The sequence below is a fragment of the Eucyclogobius newberryi genome, unplaced genomic scaffold (assembly GCF_026437365.1).
Source record: "Eucyclogobius newberryi isolate DKJ021-1_F unplaced genomic scaffold, fEucNew1.0.hap1 SCAF_17, whole genome shotgun sequence".
Lineage (NCBI taxonomy): Eukaryota > Metazoa > Chordata > Actinopteri > Gobiiformes > Gobiidae > Eucyclogobius > Eucyclogobius newberryi.
Genome location: NW_027315801.1, coordinates 24,883,329 through 24,902,118, shown reverse-complemented (window position 1 = coordinate 24,902,118; position 18,790 = coordinate 24,883,329). Strand labels below are relative to the sequence as shown.

The 18,790-nt window shown below is 43.0% G+C and overlaps 1 protein-coding gene across 1 annotated transcript; it reads left to right on the top strand.

Moving 5' to 3' along the window:
- Window positions 1-7,601: 7,601 nt before the first annotated feature.
- vwa1 (von Willebrand factor A domain containing 1) lies at window positions 7,602-18,457 on the top strand. Its single transcript, XM_072449596.1, has 6 exons — window positions 7,602-7,958; window positions 13,814-14,371; window positions 15,503-15,832; window positions 16,364-16,639; window positions 17,241-17,516; window positions 17,646-18,457. The coding sequence occupies exons 1-6, from the start codon at window positions 7,874-7,876 to the stop codon at window positions 17,672-17,674; spliced, it is 1,554 nt and encodes a 517-aa protein (XP_072305697.1). The 5' UTR covers window positions 7,602-7,873; the 3' UTR covers window positions 17,675-18,457.
- The last annotated feature ends 333 nt before the right edge of the window (window positions 18,458-18,790 follow it).

The following is an 18,790-nucleotide window of genomic DNA, read 5'->3' as shown; positions in this document are numbered from 1 at the left end:
CCACAGAGCTATAATGACAGTGAGCTGACATGTCGGCTGCCCATCCCTTCCTGTCTGTTATAACACTGTCACCTTTCCGCTACATCCGCCCCACCGCTCTTATCCTTTCTCTCAAAACACTACAATCCACTGCCTTCATTCACTATCTCTCCTTTACTTTCTGTATATTTACTCAAGGGTACACACACAACTCCAGGGGTCAGACAGTCCGCTCCTTCTTGGTTTTCCTTAACGTCAGGTGTCAGTCGGCTCGACAAGAGGCCTAACGTTGTCTGCGGGTGATTGCGGGGCGGGGGGCAGGTTGAGGAGGGTAGGTTGTCGTGTTTGAACTTGTCTGGCTGAAGTTGTGCCTGTCTGCCTTCTCTGTTTTCCAATGAGTAATCCATTGTGAGGCAATGCACACAAACCAAGAGGATTGTGTGACAGAGCTTAGGTACGAGTGCGCAGAGAAGGTAGTGGTTGGGGGAGTGGTGTATTCATGAGCCTGGGGCAGATCGATGGCTGACGGCTGAAGCTGAGGTTAACGTTTCCGCCGGCTACTGAAGTGTACATTGATGGAAGGGTACATGACAGCAAGAGCAGTGGGAAGGGATCAGTCAAAATGTCAAGACTGCAAAATCCCTTTCAATCCCTAAATTTACTCACTTTGAAGGGAAATTGACATGTTGCTTGCTGCATAAGGATTGGGAAATTAAATGATATCTCTCCAAGAAGGGTGTGTTAGGAACTAAAGATGCCAAGATAAATCTGCAGCTAAATTAAATCAAAGACACTCCCAAATATCAAACTGGGCAGGCTGAGTATTTTTTGAATATGATGTCATTATAGCTTCTCGAAGTGGTAATTAGTGGTTAGGGTATGTTCCCCATGTGCTTGTATGCAGATTCTTATTTCTTATTTCAGTGATGAAGATACAAATATATCTTCATCACTGACCCCCAACCAAACCATAATGACCTTTACAAATATACAACTAACAAATAGGGATTTTTGGATAACTAAATTTGTATAATTTGATAATTACCATATGCTTTGTACTTCCGGCACCCAAAATAGGGAAATGGAAGAAATAATGTATGTACATGGCCGTATGATGCCACTTTCAGCACACATTTCTGTTGAAATCACATGGAAACACAAGGCATTTAACAAAATAATTGCATGAAGGAAGTTTGGCTCTCAGTGGAAACATTCAATGTCTAAGAAGGGTGGTGCGATGGTGTGATTTGTGGAAAAGTATATATCTGCCAAAACAACCTTCCACTCTAACAGTGAACACACTGAGAATCTGAAAGAGAAATAGTGCCCAGTTGATTCATGTTACAGTATGTGAACCTGTGAACCTGTATCAACAATAAACTAAACTAAACTAAACTAGTCTATTGTACAATAATAGTGGTTTGGATCATTGCTATTAACCTTTCTTCTTAATTGTGTGATTGTCAGATGTACACACAAGCCAAGTATTGTGCAATTGTACTAATACCGCTAAGTAATTACTATTCAAACAAATTAAATGTATTTTTGCAATGCCCAAAATCACCAGCAAATCAACAGCAGTTGCCTCGATGGGTGACAATAAAACAGTCATTACACCAAACAAGAGAAAGATCCTCAGGCAGTTGAGAAGCATTCGGGTCTACAGGCCAGGGTCATGAGATGGGTCATCTAAGGTGCAGTCATCACTGGGGCAGAATCCGCAGAGTCCCTGACGGGAGTGGAAGAAGAAAAAGAAAAACAAGTGAATAGGAATAACTCAAGTAACATTTATGAATATTTGAAGGAACAAACATGAACATTTAAAGTCTGATTTTTGTTCTCACTGGAAATTAAATTAAGTTAATTTTGACACATAAGACCCTGGTCTCCCTGTATTCCGTCACCATTTAAACTTGACTTTAAAGCAGGTCGATTTAAAGTGCCACAGGGATGAGGTGGAAGTTAAAAACAACGTGAGTAACTCCATCCAGCTCCATTCTGCTTCCCACACAGACCGCACTGGAGCCAGTGTTTAGGGACCTTGACAAATGTGAGTCACTGTTTATGACCTTTATATCCTCCAAATGATTTAACGGGACTTTTCACAATTCAGCAAACAGTGCAACATTTGGCCTTTCGCTGCGCCATCCCGTCCGCCCATAAAACTGCAGAGAACACTTGAGGGCACAGAGCAGAGGCTGTCAATGGCATTTCCTTTTATATAACTCTAGATGCAGTGTAAAAATAAGTCCAAAAACCACCATAGAACAGTCATATTTCACATATATATAGCCTGGAGCAGACCCCGAACAAGCACTTTTAAAAGCTCCTTTAAAAATAATTGACAGATACAAGTAGCTTAGCCTTTATTCCATTTTCACTGCTTCCACCCAAAGCACCCGTGACTTGATGTTCTTGTTTATACAGATTTGCAGCCACTGTGCTACAGTAGGATCATTGTTCATTTGAGCAAAACACATTCATAATTTGAATTGATTGGACTTGGCCGACCCAGCGGTGGTGACATTTTGGAAAAAGGCCCTGTGGGACGGGGACTGATGCTACACAGTGTTCTGGCGAGAATCATTCCAACACATGTGGGAATTGGAGGGAGTTGGTGACAATGGGTTTTTGGCAATATGTTTATGCGGGACTTTGAGCAATTCACCACAATATCAAAACCCCATTGCAAATACTGAACTTGGTACTCTAAACAATAGATTCCATGGATTTTTCAACTTAGAGAGCTCAGTCAAATCCAGTCTGGTTAAGGTCCCGCCTCCTGTTTATCTTGATTGGGAGACAAAACTCCAGTAAAAAACAGTTATGTAGTTGAATAAATGAAAGATTATATTTATGCCATACTGTGGAACATCCCAGGAAAGTCAATAACATCATGCGGACAAGAAGCAAAGTTAGTGCATGTCTAATTAATAAAACCAAACCCATCCTTCTCTTCACCAAAATAATTAGCTTTGATCTTTCATGATTTTATTAGATGGTGTTGCCTTACACTTTGGATTAAAGTACAGACTTCAGATAAGTCCGATGCTATTTTTTATGGTCAAAGGATTTACCGCATGAACTATTAATGTTGGAAATAAGCACAGCCAAAGAACAAGATACTGTTTATTTGGAACAGAGAGATAAGTTCATGATGTCTCAATAGTAAAATATACACATGTGATTCATTCATGCCGTTAAAACTTGATTCTGCTACTATGCGATTGGATGGCGGCTGCTGTTCAGCGTAACCTGTCATATTTGTTTAGGGAACGCTTTGATGGAGGGTCTCTCTGTTCCAATCATTCTCGACTTTGTGAAACAGAGCAACACAATGTTTAGACAAGAGACCGATGAACTCAAGACTTTAGTCATCTTTCTGCCTTTATTTTACAGTCTGGACCCAAAAAATCTGTTTACAGGATGATGGTTGCAGAGCGGATGGTGCCACTGACGCAGAAGGGATCGGGATGTGGGGTGTTCAGGAAGACACCTTGGCACTAAGTCACATCCCGTCTCACCGTCCTGTCTGTATTATTAGTGGAGATGTATTTATGGGTCATGACACAATCCTGGAGGGTGCTGGAAGATCCTTGAGTTGAGTTTCAGAGGTGCTATGTTTTGCCTGTCTATTTTTTCTTGCCGCATTAGCTTTTGGCTCCAGTATCTGGTAGATTTATCTCCTGTGTTTTCATACCTGGCTTGCTTCACCCTCACAAGCCTCAATCCTGTTATCTTTGAATTTACCGCCATGTATTTCATGCAATCGCTGAAGATAGAATGGACCTTTTCTTTCTCTTTCTTCTCTAGAGGCCTATATCTTTTCGGTTAGAAGGCAAATAGAGATACTGTTCTCTTTGTTTGCAAGATCCAAGTGGTTAAATATTCCAATCCACGGAGTTAGTTATTTTGAGCGTATTATTGAAAACAAACTTCCCTATAGCCACCTTTCTGTTCAATATTTTCTCCTTGTTATTTTTTTTAATAACCCTTAATACAACAATTTTAGTTGTGGATAAATTGTACGCTTCAAAGTCAACTTTTTTTTTTCTTTTTTAATTTTTTCTACAAATGCTCTGCAGCCCAACTTACTGTTACTGCTTAGTATGCAATTTTAGTCCTTGAATCACTCTGGGATCCATTTTCACTTTGCCTGGCTGAATTTGCTCTAAAGCTGTGGTTCACCATAAACCAACTTTCGCAAAATGTTGGAACACAAATCTGTGGTTTCCTTTGGCATTTTTCCCACTGGCATTTCTTTATACAGCCAAAATGTAGTGCATGATTACATTGTTACTTTGTGGCCAAAATGCCATGCAATAACTTTGTTGGTTTGTCCAATTCTCAAAGTTTCCACAAAATTCCATACTCTCCGTCCTCAAATGTCGTGGACACCATCACTTTTTCCACGGTTTGGATGATGTCTTGGCTCTCTCGCCTCCTCCTCCCAGCTTGTTGCCTTGCCCAAAGCAGAAATGTCAAGATTTTGCCTCTCTGGAAGCATTTTCCTCTTTCCCAGCGCTTGCACTTGTCTTCCCTCCAGTGCAAAAGTGGTATGTGAGACAGAAAGAGAACAGGTCAGGTTCTGTGAGGAGGACCCAGCGATTGAGTTTCTAGACAATGTGTTGACACGATAGCTGACAAGGAAGACATATATGGGTTTGAACTGGTTTGAGCAGCTGCTGTCATGTGCTGATGACAAAAAATAAATTAAATGATTATTATTCATATTGTATTCTTTTGTCAGAACAGAGCAGGTGAATATCAATCTGAAACATTTTCTGTGGACACATGATAAGTATTTCTTCATGTAATGTTTTCACATAAATATAAAAGTATGGCATTTATTTTTGAAGTAAAAATGACCAATCGTACTTGGAAGGCTTAGAAAAATCGGTATAATTTAGCAAAATCTTATTATATATAGAACGTTTTTTTAAAGTAAGTGCTAAATAAAGGGTTTTTGCATGTCCCTATATGAAGAAATATGTTGAGAAAGCAAAGTGTCAAAGAACAAAAAAAGGAAAAGGATTAGTTTTGCCTACAGTATCTTGCCTTAAACGTGTATGCCAGGCCCTAGGGTAGTTGTCCTTTGTTAATTTTGTTTGAACTTTTAACATAGGTAATTGACCTTACTGTACAGTACACATATGTACATACATACTGTACACATTATGCACAATGTAGAAACAGAATACAAGTTATTTTGTGGTATTCATTACATCAACGATAATCTTTTATAACGTCACATTAGAGATAGGTAGTCTATTCGTTTTGATAGAGTCTGTCAAAAAATGTGCCTGAAAAGCTGAAAATATGCATGAAAAGCATTCCATTATACATCTGCTAACAATAAATGCTCAAATTTACTACCGTACTCACTAAAACTCACTCGACTCCCATATGATGTTACCCAGCATACTTCAGTGTTGTTGACATCTGCAGACTAAAGTGTGTTGGAAAACCACACTTAAATGAATGCTGCAAGGCTATTGTGCAGAAGCAAAAGTGTAAACAATTCGTGACTTGCAGATTCTTGAAGACGGTGGTTAAAAATAAAGTTAGCAAGAGACAGCAGGGCAGGACAGTTAGAAATGAGATCACATGTACACACAAAACTACTGAGTAAACAAAATGATGGAAGACATTATGTAGAGTAATTGGCTTATTCACACACCGGTTAAACTGATCAACCCTCAGAATAGGTGAGGCCTTTTTGTCTGAGTTTGCATGTTCTACCTATGTCTGGGTGGATTTCCTCCTGGCATTTGGTTTCTCAATCAACCTAAAACATGCACAATCAGAAAAAATCCTAGTACTTGATCTGAAGTTTGGCACCATCAGCTTTTTGGACACACATTCCCCCAAGTATGTGTTCTGTGCCACCAATGACACTTATGCCAGAGACTGCAAACTTCTTGGACAAAACAGGAAACAAAACAACACTACGGAAGAGACTAACCCAAATTCCCAGATATCATAGTTAGTGGGTGTGTACAGAAATGTAACAAGTCTGCTTATTGTAGCTGTTCTTTTTTAGCTTTTGTTTGGACATGATGCATCACCCCAGCTCTTTGAAATGGTCCCACTTGAATTCCCACATCCTCTGTCTATTCACTCACTCCTCATTCTCTCTTTATTTCATCCATAACAGTCCATTCTTCTCGCCAAATCCTCAAAAATACATTACCCGTCACAGTACAAAAACGTACTTTAACTTTCCTTACTGTATCCATGCTAACCTCAAAGAATCGTTAACATTTCTGACCTTTATTCTAGTCTAAAGGGTAATTTAAGAGGCACTCCCATGGGCTTAAGTTGCAAGATTTAGCGGAATAGTTCAAATTCTTCTAAATGTATAATGCATTTTGAAGATTGATTTGTGCAAGTGATTAAGCTGGTGTCATTGATAACATTTAAGCAGCAAGCCACAAATCTGTCAAGTAAGCAATCAATTTTACATTTTCCCAATCCCAGTTTGTATAAATATAATAGAAGGGGATGTATAGATGCAAGTACAGCTAAATCCAAGGGTTTCAAGTTTAAATTACAGATAATATTTGTGAGTTATCTTGTGCAGTATTTCATTTATGTCATGGGCACATTGTGAACTCTGTGGCCAGATTAACTTTAATTCATTAATAGCGTGATTTCCAAATTTTAAATCACCTATGGTTAATCAATTTCATAAAGGCCATATCAATCTGCGTTTAGAACTCTTTTAAAGAACTCAGTTGCACAGCAAGAACAGCATTGATTGTTATTTGATCTCTTAATTATAATAAATAAATAGGTAGAAAATGTCAGTCTCAACACAATTAAGTAAGTGGAGTATTGACCTGACAAAAACAAAATGTTTAGTACTAAGATAACATTTTTAATCAGGCATCATCTTGGAAGTATGCCATTTTTTTTATTGTAGAAAAAGATTCAGTTGAAGTCATCCAAGAGGCAAGGCAAGTTTATTTGTAGAGCACCTTTATACACAAGGCAATTCAAAGTGCTTCACACAACAGGAAAAAATGCATTCAAATCACAAAGAAATTACAGACCACATACATAGCATTCCAGACCCTCTTTCCCATATTTGTTTGACATTGCCAGCATGACAGGTGTGATGGACACATCACTTTTAGATTGATTCTTTCCCATATCGGCGCGCTATCTGTAAACTGCACACGTCTGTGCTGAGCGTGTGTATCTTTTACAACAACTCTCTCATGACGCCTCCACCTTAGAGTCGTTCTCTGTTTACTTTATTTTGGACACCAGGTGGTCCATAAGAAAGAAGACAAAGTATAAAAACAAAACACAAGCAGAAGGGTATCTGCATGTGCTCATTTGTGGGTTGGCCAGGTTCATTACAATGCCATTTCCGCTGCATGAATGATAAGATCATATTATAGATAAAGGTTTCATCTATAATATGATCTTATCATGGTTTTTTTTTTTTATCATAAAACCCCATTTGGCTACGCATAAAAATATGCCTTGGCTGTTTGCTTAATTAGCACTGAGATTTATTTTGAAACCCTTAACAGGAAGTTTTATCTTTAAATTGATTCTCCACTTGACACTTGAACGTGAGCGCCAGAGTGGTTCACAGAGGCGCGTCCACACTTTGCGCACACACCGTGTACTGTACTGTCAGTTCTTTTCCAGAGCGCGCCGTGAACACTTTATCACCATTTTCCACGAACATGTTTAACAGAGAGGATCACACGAAGTAGACCAGATAACTTTGCTGAATGTATATCCTACCTGGGGAAATATGCTTTTGAATCAGTGACAGGGGGAGCGCGCTCCTCGGAGCTCGGCTGCTGATTGTATGGATCAGTAAAGATTTGACATTAGAACACTCTGGAGAGATCGAACTTTGTGCTTTGGAGCGATGGGGAAAACGGTGTTGTGGACATGGATGCTTTTCTGTTTGTTTCTAGGAACAGCGTGGACGCAAAAGCCATCACCTGAAGGAGGTAGGACTTTCGTTTTACGCACAACTTATTCACATCAGGCAGAACAAGGAAATGCGGATATATTTTAATTAAGATAATGTAGCGTTTTCTTAAGCATAAAAGAGCAAGCAAAGCGTAATATGCAAGCAAATTGAGACAGAACAATAATCAATACAACAACAACAACAACAACAACAACAACAACAACAACAACAGCAACAACAATAAAGAAGGTAATGAAGTTTTAAGACGCAGAGAAAGTTGATAAATTAATGAATGAAATTAAGTGAAATGAAGATAAATTAAATTAGGATATCCTAAACCAGTTTTATATGCAGATGAATATATCTTTCATATCTTTTCTATGTCTTCACTCCAATAAAATAATTTACATGTGAATCAATCCAGTCATGTAGTGCAGGCACTTTCTATGATACTTTATGGTCTAACTTTCTGGAGATGGACTTGATGGCATGGAGATAGTTCCTGGATCATGGCATTGCCAATGTTATTATATGATATTAATGAAACCCTTCACCTCAGGGCACCATGGGAGGAGGGCAGGGGCCCGGGACCACCCAGACTTATGACTTATTGAATTCTTATAATTGTGTAAGCTGCTGAAATGCACTTCCTACAAGCTACAAGCTACAAGCTGTAGCCTATATCTAAGAGCCAAGCCATCAGTTGTGGTATTAGCGTGTGAGTGAAGGGTGCGTGAGAGTTTCTTTATGTATTCTGTGATATCTCCTCAAATAGATCCTGTTAAGAGTGAAATCAGCAATTAGGCTTGTTATGTAAGCTGCATGTCACGAGTTGGTCTATTATAAAGATTTATATAAACAACAACACACCCTGGGATTAGTGCCATAGCAAATTAAATATAGAGTAATAAAATATAGCCATGGTAGCGGCTCATGATTCGTGCATCTGCAAATAAATAGGCTAATGTTTTTTAGATAAAAAAACAAAACAAAAAACTATATGGACACTAAAAATGTTGTTATACCATTTTAAGCATTACAGTGTTGTAGCTACACTACAATACAAAAGCGAATAGCTTATTTCTGTAGATCTTTCATGTTAACATTTATCTGTTGGGATTCTTATCATAACTACATTTTGCCAGTGTGAAAATTGTTATAGATGAATAATCCATCATGGATGTGTTCTCTTGCCAACTTAAGAACAAAAACAGTCTAGACTCTACTTCAGAATTCTTCATCATATAAAATTATCTGTAACACTATTTTTATAGCATTGGAAACGGCTAGCTTTTAATCAAAACTATGTATTTCAGTGTAGACTATGTTTTATATTGATCACTGCAGGAGATTAACAATAAACAATGTACTTAGATAGATATCTATGACAAATTTGCAAAATCTTTTATACAATCTATAATTTCCTCATCATTAGGCAAAACAACTGACCAGATTACGTAAACTCTGATCTTAAAATAAAGGCATTCCTACAGAAAGCTTGAAGTGCCAAGCATTAAAATGTGGGAAATTCTTTGGAGTGTTGAGGTGAATGACAGAGTGTGCATGTGTAAGTACATGTTTGATTTGAATGAAAGCTTCACCGACCTTTTAAGCTTTCGACACCAAGTCTCATAGACTCTTCAGTCAAGGTGCAAAAATGTGCATATTAAAAAGAAGCAGCTGCCAAAGAAAACAAAAGGTGACAAGCGTGACATTATCCTGGAAATTACCTCAACTTTCTGATATTGCCCAATATGTAATGCTATTTTTTGAGTCAAGGTATTGGTACATTTTAACTTTTGTCCTGGTTTGACATGTACAGTTACAGGAAATCTGTTTCAGAATATCTCCTCTTTGTAATCTCTTCATTGCCCTGTATAGAACTGCAGCATTCCTGTTCGCCTCTCACACGGAACTCCCCCCCTCACCCCCACCGCACCAGCTTGCTCCTTTTAACGCCTTTTATATTCCCCGGTTCCAGTCCCACCTCCGGCCTCCACTCCCTTTTTAATACCTGCCAGCTACTGTTTTCACCTCTTTCTCCTCCGCTTTTAACGAGAGCTTAATGAAAGGTGGAGCACTGGTGGGAAAGACCCCTCGACTCGCTGCCCCGGCTTTGAACTTCTGGCCAATATTCAACAAATCTCGAATTGCCATCAATGTATAGTTCCTGTTTACACTTTTTAAAACTTGCTTCCTTTCTTCTTTTGACAGTTAACAGTATTCTCAATAAATATTTTAATGGTTATTTTCCATGAATGAAATGGAAAACACATGGAGACTGTGGCAGCTTGTCAGTAAAGCTTATGTGGAAATGTTGTGCAACAAAAGTTAAACACGTTTCTTTATCCCTCTGGGTGCGGCAAAATATTGATGGATGTATTATATGCATTTGTAGGTGTTATTAAAAGACACAATTAAACACAATAAAACTGTTCTCAGATCGTTATATCATGCTTGTAATGAAACCAAATGTATTCACAAGCAGCCAAGTTTGTGTCAAATTAAAAAAATCATGATTATAATTTCATAAAACCGGGAGGTCCAATACCTTGACTCAAAAAATAGCATTACAGAAGCCCCCTATGATGACAACACAAACAAGGCAGTTTACGTCGCCCGGATCGGCGTCACCGGGGCCCCATCCTGGAGCCAGGCCTGGGATGGGTGCTCCATGGCGAGCGCCTGGTGGCCGGGTCTTACCCCACGGGGCCCGGCCGGGCACAGCCCGAAAGAGCGACGTGGGGCCGCCCTCCCGTGGGCCCACCACCCGCTGGAGGATCCATAAGGGGCCGGTGCAGAGAGATCTGGGCGGCAGTCGACGGCAGGGGCCTCGGCGACCAGATCTCCAGACACAGAGACTAACTCTGGGGACATGGAATGTCACCTCGCTGGGGGGGAAAGAGCCTGAGCTTGTGCGGGAGGTTGAGCGATATCGACTAGATATAGTCGGCCTCATCTCCACGCACAGTTTGGGCGTTCTCTGGTGTTGCCCGCGGGGAGAGGCGGCGGGCTGGTGTGGGCGTGCTGATAGCCCCTCAGCTCAGCCGCCACGTGTTGGAGTTTACCCCGGTGAACGAGAGGGTCGCGTCCCTCCGCCTTCGGGTGGGGGACAGGTCTCTCACTGTTGTGGCGGCCTACGGGCCGAACAGCAGTGCAGAGTACCCGGCCTTCTTGGAGTCCTTGGGAGGGGTACTGGACAGTGCACCGACCGGGGACTCCGTTGTTCTACTGGGGGACTTCAACGCCCACGTGGGCAATGACAGTGACACCTGGAGAGGGGTGATCGGGAAGAACGGCTTCCCCGATCTGAACCTGAGCGGTGTTCAGTTATTGGACTTCTGTGCTAGCCACGGATTGTCCATAATGAACACCATGTTCAAGCACAAGGGTGTCCATCAGTGCACATGGCACCAGGACACCCTAGGCCGGAGGTCAATGATCGACTTTGTTGTCGTGTCATCAGACCTCCGGCCGCGTGTCTTGGACACTCGGGTGAAGAGAGGGGCAGAGTTGTCAACCGATCACCACCTGGTGGTGAGTTGGATCCGCTGGCGGAGGAGGAAGCCGGACAGACTTGGCAGACCCAAGCGCATTGTGAGGGTCTGTTGGGAACGTCTAGTGGAGCCCTCTGTCAGTAGGGTATTCAACTCGCACCTCCGGGAGAGCTTCTCCCATGTCCCGGGGGAGGCTGGGGACATTGAGTCCGAGTGGACCATGTTCTCCGCCTCCATTGTTGATGCGGCTGCTCGGAGCTGTGGTCGCAAGGTCTCCGGTGCCTGTCGTGGCGGCAACCCCCGAACCCGGTGGTGGACACCGGAAGTAAGGGATGCCGTCAGACTGAAGAAGGAGGCCTATCAGGCCACTCTGGCTTGTAGGTCTCCGGAGGTCATCGACGGGTATCGGCAGGCCAAGCGAGCCGCGGCTCGTGCTGTCGCAGAGGCAAAAACCCGGGCCTGGGAGGAGTTCGGGGAGGCCATGGAGGAGGACTATCGGTCGGCACCAAAGAAATTCTGGCAAACCGTCCGGTGCCTCAGGAGGGGGAAGCAGTGTCTCACCAACACCGTTTACGGTGCGGGTGGAGGCCTGCTGACCTCGACTGGGGATGTCGTCGGACGGTGGAAGGAATACTTCGAGGATCTCCTTAATCCCTCAGTCACGTCTTCCGAAGAGGAAGTAGAGACCGGGGACTCGGAGGCTGGCTCATCCATCACCCAAGCTGAAGTCACTGAGGTTGTTCGCAAACTCCTCGGTGGCAGGGCTCCGGGGGTGGATGAGATCCGCCCTGAGTACCTAGTATCTGGATGTTGTAGGACTGTCTTGGTTGACACGTCTCTGCAACATCGCGTGGCGTTCGGGGACAGTGCCTCTGGACTGGCCGACCGGGGTGGTGGTCCCTCTGTTCAAGAAGGGGGACCGGAGGGTGTGTTCCAACTACAGAGGGATCACACTCCTCAGCCTCCCGGGTAAGGTCTATTCCAAGGTACTGGAGAGGAGAATCCGACCGATAGTCGAACCTCGGATTCAGGAGGAGCAGAGTGGTTTTCGTCCCGGTCGTGGAACACAGGACCAGCTCTATACCCTCCATCGGGTGCTCGAGGGTTCATGGGAGTTTGCCCAACCAGTCCACATGTGCTTTGTGGATCTGGAGAAGGCTTTCGACCGTGTCCCTCGGGGTGTCCTTTGGGGGGTGCTCCGGGAGTACGGGGTCCGGGGCCCTTTGCTCAGGGCTGTCCGGTCCCTGTATGACCGGGGCAGGAGCTGTGTTCGCATTGCCGGCAGTAAGTCAGACCTGTTCCCAGTGCATGTTGGACTCCGCCAGGGCTGCCCTTTGTCACCGGTTCTGTTCATAATTTTTATGGACAGAATTTCTAGGCGCAGTCAGGGGTCGGAGGGTGTCCGGTTTGGGGACCACAGGATCTCATCTCTGCTGTTTGCAGACGATGTTGTCCTGATGGCTCCATCAAACCCGGACCTGCAACATGCACTGGGACGGTTTGCAGCCGAGTGTGAAGCGGCTGGGATGAGAATCAGCACCTCCAAATCCGAGGCCATGGTTCTCGACCGGAAAAAGGTGGCTTGCCCTCTCCAGGTGGGTGGGGTGTCCTTGCCCCAAGTGGAGGAGTTCAAGTATCTCGGGGTCTTGTTCACGAGTGAGGGAAGGATGGAGCGTGAGATCGACAGGCGGATCGGTGCAGCGGCTGCAGTGATGCAGTCGCTGAATCGACCGAAAGAACAAGATCGCGGATACAAGCGGTCGAAATGAGTTTCCTCCGCCGTATGGCTGGGCGCTCCCTTAGAGATAAGGTGAGGAGCTCGGCCACACGGGGGGAGCTCCGAGTAGAGCCGCTGCTCCTCCACGTCGAGAGGAGCCAGCTGAGGTGGCTCGGGCATCTGTTCCGGATGCCTCCTGGGCGCCTCCCTCGGGAGGTGTTTCAGGCATGTCCCACCGGGAAGAGGCCCCGGGGAAGACCCAGGACACGCTAGAGAGACTATGTCTCTCGGCTGGCCTGGGAACGCCTCGGGATCCCCCCGGAGGAGTTAGAGGAAGTGTCTGGGGAGGAGGAGGTCTGGGAGTCCCTGCTCAGACTGCTGCCCCCGCGACCCGGCCCCGGATAAAGCGGCAGAAGATGGATGGATGGATGGATGAAAACCGGGAGGTTGGCTGTCCAATCCCTGCCATCAAATTTCCCAAAGCAAGACACTGGCCCCACTCTCCGTTTGCCTCCATTGATGCAGGAATGTGAGCATGGTTATGTGGGAGATCTTTGATGTAAAGTACTTTGATCCACATGTAGGTTGATTTTGTCACAATGTTTTAGTAGTATGTTATGTCCTGCTCTGCACATTACACAATAAAAGGCAAACGCTGATATTAACTTTCTTCTCTAGTGTTGAACTGTTGTGAAGGCGATGTCCTCTTCCTCCTGGACTCCTCTGGAAGTGTCCCCTCATATGAACACTCGCGCCTGCTCTCGTTCCTGTCCGATCTGCTGCTGCCCTTCTCTCTGGGTGAGGACCATGTCCGGGTGGGACTCGTTCAAGTTGGCACTCAGCCAAAAGTGGAGTTTGACTTTGGAACCCACTATTCCCAGAGCAGCCTGCAGGGGGCGCTGAAGAACACTCGGCCGCTCCGGGGGGATACGAACACAGTGGAGGCCCTGAGGATAGCCACAGAGAGGGTGCTCAGACCAGGGACCCCTGGAGGATCCAGGCAAGGGCTCCCAAGGGTGCTGGTGTGGCTGACAGACGGGGTGAAGCCTGGAGAGGTGACTGGGCCCATGGCTGCACTGAGGGATGAGGGTGTGGCAGTGTTAGTGGTATCTACAGGACATGGGAACTTTCAGGTGCTCAAGGAGGTGGTAACTCCCCCTATTGACAAGCACTTGTACTTTGTGGATATAGATTCCCTGAATATCATCACAGAGGATCTTCGCAATGCTATTATAGGTGAGTGACATTCTGTCAATGTGTGCAGTAAGCTTCTAATTACTGCTAAATGTTGGCATAATACATTAAACACAGCAGCAATACAAAATGTACAATCAGAGGTTTTGACAGGACAGCTCCTGTCCACACACTATCACCAAAAGCATGTGATTTGCACCTTCTGTTTTGGAGGCCTCCCCCTGCATACACATAGAACCCTAATGTGTACAGTACTTGTGTATTAATTGATTTGTCCTTGGATAACGCATTGACTTTTTGCACTACTGGGTCCAAAAAACCCCACCTGATGTCATTAGACAAAAGCTTGCATTAAATATGAATACCGTATGTTAAATATGTCAGGATCCATGGTTTAAATATTTATTTATAATATTTGTAACATGCAGAATAAAAATGTATAATATGATGCAAAAGGATTATGTACAATCACCCAGTCATCCAGACAAGTTAATGAGGAACAAAAACACTTGAATATTCAAATCTTGACCTGTATTCACTGTAAATTCATATGAGCCTTTAAGAAGTTGGAGAGGTAACCCATAACTTAGGGTCTGTCTGACCGTGTGTTAGGGAAGCAGTAATGAGATATGCCTCTCTATTAACAGTTTAATGATTAAGTGATGTAAGTATGTATGTATATATAGCCTAAAGATGGAACGTGAACAGCCACAAGGGACAGCTCAGTCACAGAACGTACTGAAACTGTAAGGCTTTATGAATAGCAAGTAGAAGGACCTAAAGATATGAGTATAATTGTAGGGTTTGTGATTATGTGGAAGGCCTCAGGGGACAGTTGTTTGAGTAACTGTCTAATGGAAAAGTGTCTGCCCTGTGGGTGGCTCCAGGTATGAAACCAATAAGACACTGTTAGCTAAGCCAACCTATTATCAAATATGTACCGTGTGTCGTACCTGGTGACAAGTGAATCAACGTATGCATTTTCATTTCATTAGTAGCAGAGGTCATTTTTCTTGTCATTATCTTTTTATTAAAAATATCATGTAATGATATTGAGACAGTTTACCACTTTGGCTGTTGGCACATACATAAATCCTGTGCTGTTGACTGTTTTCTATTCACCTTATGCAACAAAAATCTATTTATGGTATTAAAGGTTTCTCTTCTCTCCAGAAATTATTCGAGCTGAAAGAATGACAGTGCGAGACGTCTCCACCAACTCTGCTACTCTCCAATGGCGACCTGTGCTGAGTGGCTCAAACAACTTCTATGAGATTCGTTTTGGTCCAGTGCCCACCGGAGGGACAGGGATTGCAGGTGGGGGTCCTGGGACCAGTCCCAGTGTTGAAGGTGGTCAGCACCAGAGGTTCACCCAGCCTGCGGTCTCCAGCACAGCCAGGCTAACGGGACTCAAGCCTGACACTACATATGTGGCCACCCTGACCCCAGAGTCTAATGACCAAGCTTTTAACACACTCTCTGTCACCTTCACCACCAAACCAGGTGAGCTATGCTACTGGTCAATGGCTATTTTTTCTGTCTTTTCTACATAAGGACATTGAATCTGCTATTCTCGTACATTTAGGATACAAGACATTCCCCTTTTAGATTGAGTATAATTAATATTACTAATATGTAATAATGTACAATGAAGTACAACAAAAATCTTTTGGATTTATAAATACAGACAAGCGCGTAGCAACACTTCTGCCACCTTGTAGGTCTGTGTCCAGATTTAGATTAGTGTGAACTTTGGTTTGTTTATCTCAAGTTTAGACTTACAGGCAACACATCTGTTATTTAAACTTAACATGCCATGGATGGCAATGACAAGTGACAATTTATGGTAGGATAAACCTAACTATCGTAGGACTAAACCTTTTATTTTAATCCACTTCCGTTTGATAGTTGTATGCAATGAATTTGCAATAATTTAATTGAGTATTTTTTCTGATTTAGTTTAGAATTTTTGTATGTATAAGTATTCATATAATGCGTTTTTGATATTGTTACTAAGTTGTAGTCTTTCACCAGAGGTGCTGAGCCCAGCTGTTATATCCATCTCTGAGTTGGGGCCCAGCAGTGTGCGAATAAACTGGGGCCCCCTCCAGCCCGAGCAGGTCATCAGTTACTACATTGAATACTCCATTCTGCCAAGTGGTAAGCTCAGCGCAGTCACCGTCAGTGGAACCCAAAACTCCACTGTGCTACGGAACCTCCAACCAGACTCCACCTACCTGGTCACCGTGAGCGCCAGACATTCCTCTGGCACGGAGAGGGCTATGTCGGTCAAAGTGTGCACAGAGGAAGGTGAGATCAGATATCCAGGTTTAATCCCTCTGAAGTCTTCTTATTCAGGTTCATTCCAGTCTGACCACTTCTGCACTCCCACGTTATTGTGCTTCTGGCTCGATAGAATTACATCTTTTTGTGTGTATCTTGTTATCATTAGGACTAAGTTGAGCAGTAAACAGAGCAGCAGAGCTTTAACCTCAACACTATATCAACAAAGAACAATGAAACATTTAAATTAGTTATAACCCTGATGTTCAGGGAATGGCACGATGGCACACAAGAAAAAATACCTCAATTGACAGTAATTGGTCATTGGACATTTCAAAAATACTGGTTGTTTGAACTTTGAGCAGTTTGAGAATTTTTTTCAAGGACTACTAGTTTGATTATGTACTGTATTGCTGTCAATTAAAAACAAATCACATCGCAAACAGGATAAAGTAAAAAAAAAAAAAAAGAAGCTATTAATAAATATAATCTACTTTAGAAATGCTGTGTTTAGTTTTACCTTTACACTGAACTGTCCTGTGAAAACATAATCTGTATTCATCTTTCACACTCATCACTGAACAATAATTTAAAATATGCTAATGGGTAAATCTCTGTCTTCCCGCAGTGACGCCAGCGCTGTCGGACCTGCGGCTGACTACAGTGGGCAGTGATTCTGTGCAGGTTGACTGGAGGGGCAGTAGTTCTGGACTCAAAGGTTACTGGCTCACCTGGGGGGATCCGAAGAGCTCATCGCCAGACCCGCGCTCCACTATGTACCTGCCCCCCGAGTCTCTGTCCACACGCCTGTCCCACCTCCCCAGACTGACCCGAGTCTGTGTGTCTCCCATCTATCGTACTGTCCAGGGGGACGGGCTCTGCTGCACCGCACAGTTTCACTCAGGTTAGCCAAGATGAGCATATTTCAACAGGTGTTTAATAATTTACAGTAAAAATGTGCAAATACAGTACTATGGGTACTTCTAAAATGTCTGTGAGTATCTGGACTGAACTCTGATTTTCTCCCCTGTAGATGCTTTTTCTTATGGCTTTCAGTCGTAGCCCTCCTGAGTCAGTGCATGCTCCTGCCCAAACATGGACGGATGTTGGGTGGAGAAAAATGTTGACTTTCCTCTGTAATTCTCTCTCCTGCCTCATCCCATTTGTGGACATCATCCAGAGTCAGTTTATAAGCAGCGCTCATGGATGCCATAGACTCTGAAGGGATTGGCCTGGGATAATATGACCACTTGAAAACTCATGATTGACTGGCTGTTTGCTTTTCTCTTGCATCTGGTCTACACCTGTATTGCATTCATCGGAGGAAAAATGTTACTATGCACATTACTGAGGGTGGTTTAGTTGGGACTGTACTGTAGAATGTTTCAAGTTTAGTACCACATGTGGGCCAAGGGCAATTTTGCAAACTGCTCCCATATGATTTAGATTTAGAATTAATTTCTACTAAATATTCTCTCTGTTGACTCAGTGTCATTTGCATTGGGTATTTGTGTTTTATAGAAGTTCAAATAACAGGATTTTCAAGAAAATTGCAAACATGCATACCACATGCCCTTGGAGCTTCCAGACTATGACACACGTGTCCAACTAAGTCTATAATCATGGATGAACACTGACCAAAGCTATTTATAATTCAAGTATCTGCATAGGGCAAAACACGATATATGATATATTGATGTATTTATCCTTATTTACTTCAAATTCTTTCAAAAGCAGCTTTTTTAAGCTTTGCTACTTAAGCTCTGCTGCCCTCTTCTGACAGAAAACCCCCACCCAGGCTTACTACTGCTGAGTTGTCATTTTTGGTAGTATATATATAGTATACACTATATCATGATTAAAGTGTAACATGAGATTGCATTACAGTTTCAATTAAAGAACTATGGTGTTTACATGGTGTGGTCTTGTGTTATTGCTACTCTAATTTTGAACACATTAGTAGGCCACGAAATTAAGCCTATAAATAATTTAGCTTTAATTATTGTGCAATTTAGGAGAACTTCACGTTGGGCACCTCTTGCCTAAATTATCAAATGATGCATTAATATTTGTGTGTGAGAACGCTGCTTGTCTAATTATTTCTGATTATAGAGCTACATGATAGTACTTACAAATCCAACTATTGGTGAGCTGTAGATTCTGCATTGTGGTGCATAT

Bases quoted from the DNA above. Each gene is read 5' to 3' on its own strand.
- vwa1 (XM_072449596.1), top strand. From the start codon at position 7,874: ATGGGGAAAACGGTGTTGTGGACATGGATGCTTTTCTGTTTGTTTCTA. The intron at 16,640-17,240 runs GTGAGATCAGAT...GTCTTCCCGCAG, and splicing joins CAAAGTGTGCACAGAGGAAG to TGACGCCAGCGCTGTCGGAC. The intron at 17,517-17,645 runs GTTAGCCAAGAT...TCTCCCCTGTAG, and splicing joins CACCGCACAGTTTCACTCAG to ATGCTTTTTCTTATGGCTTT.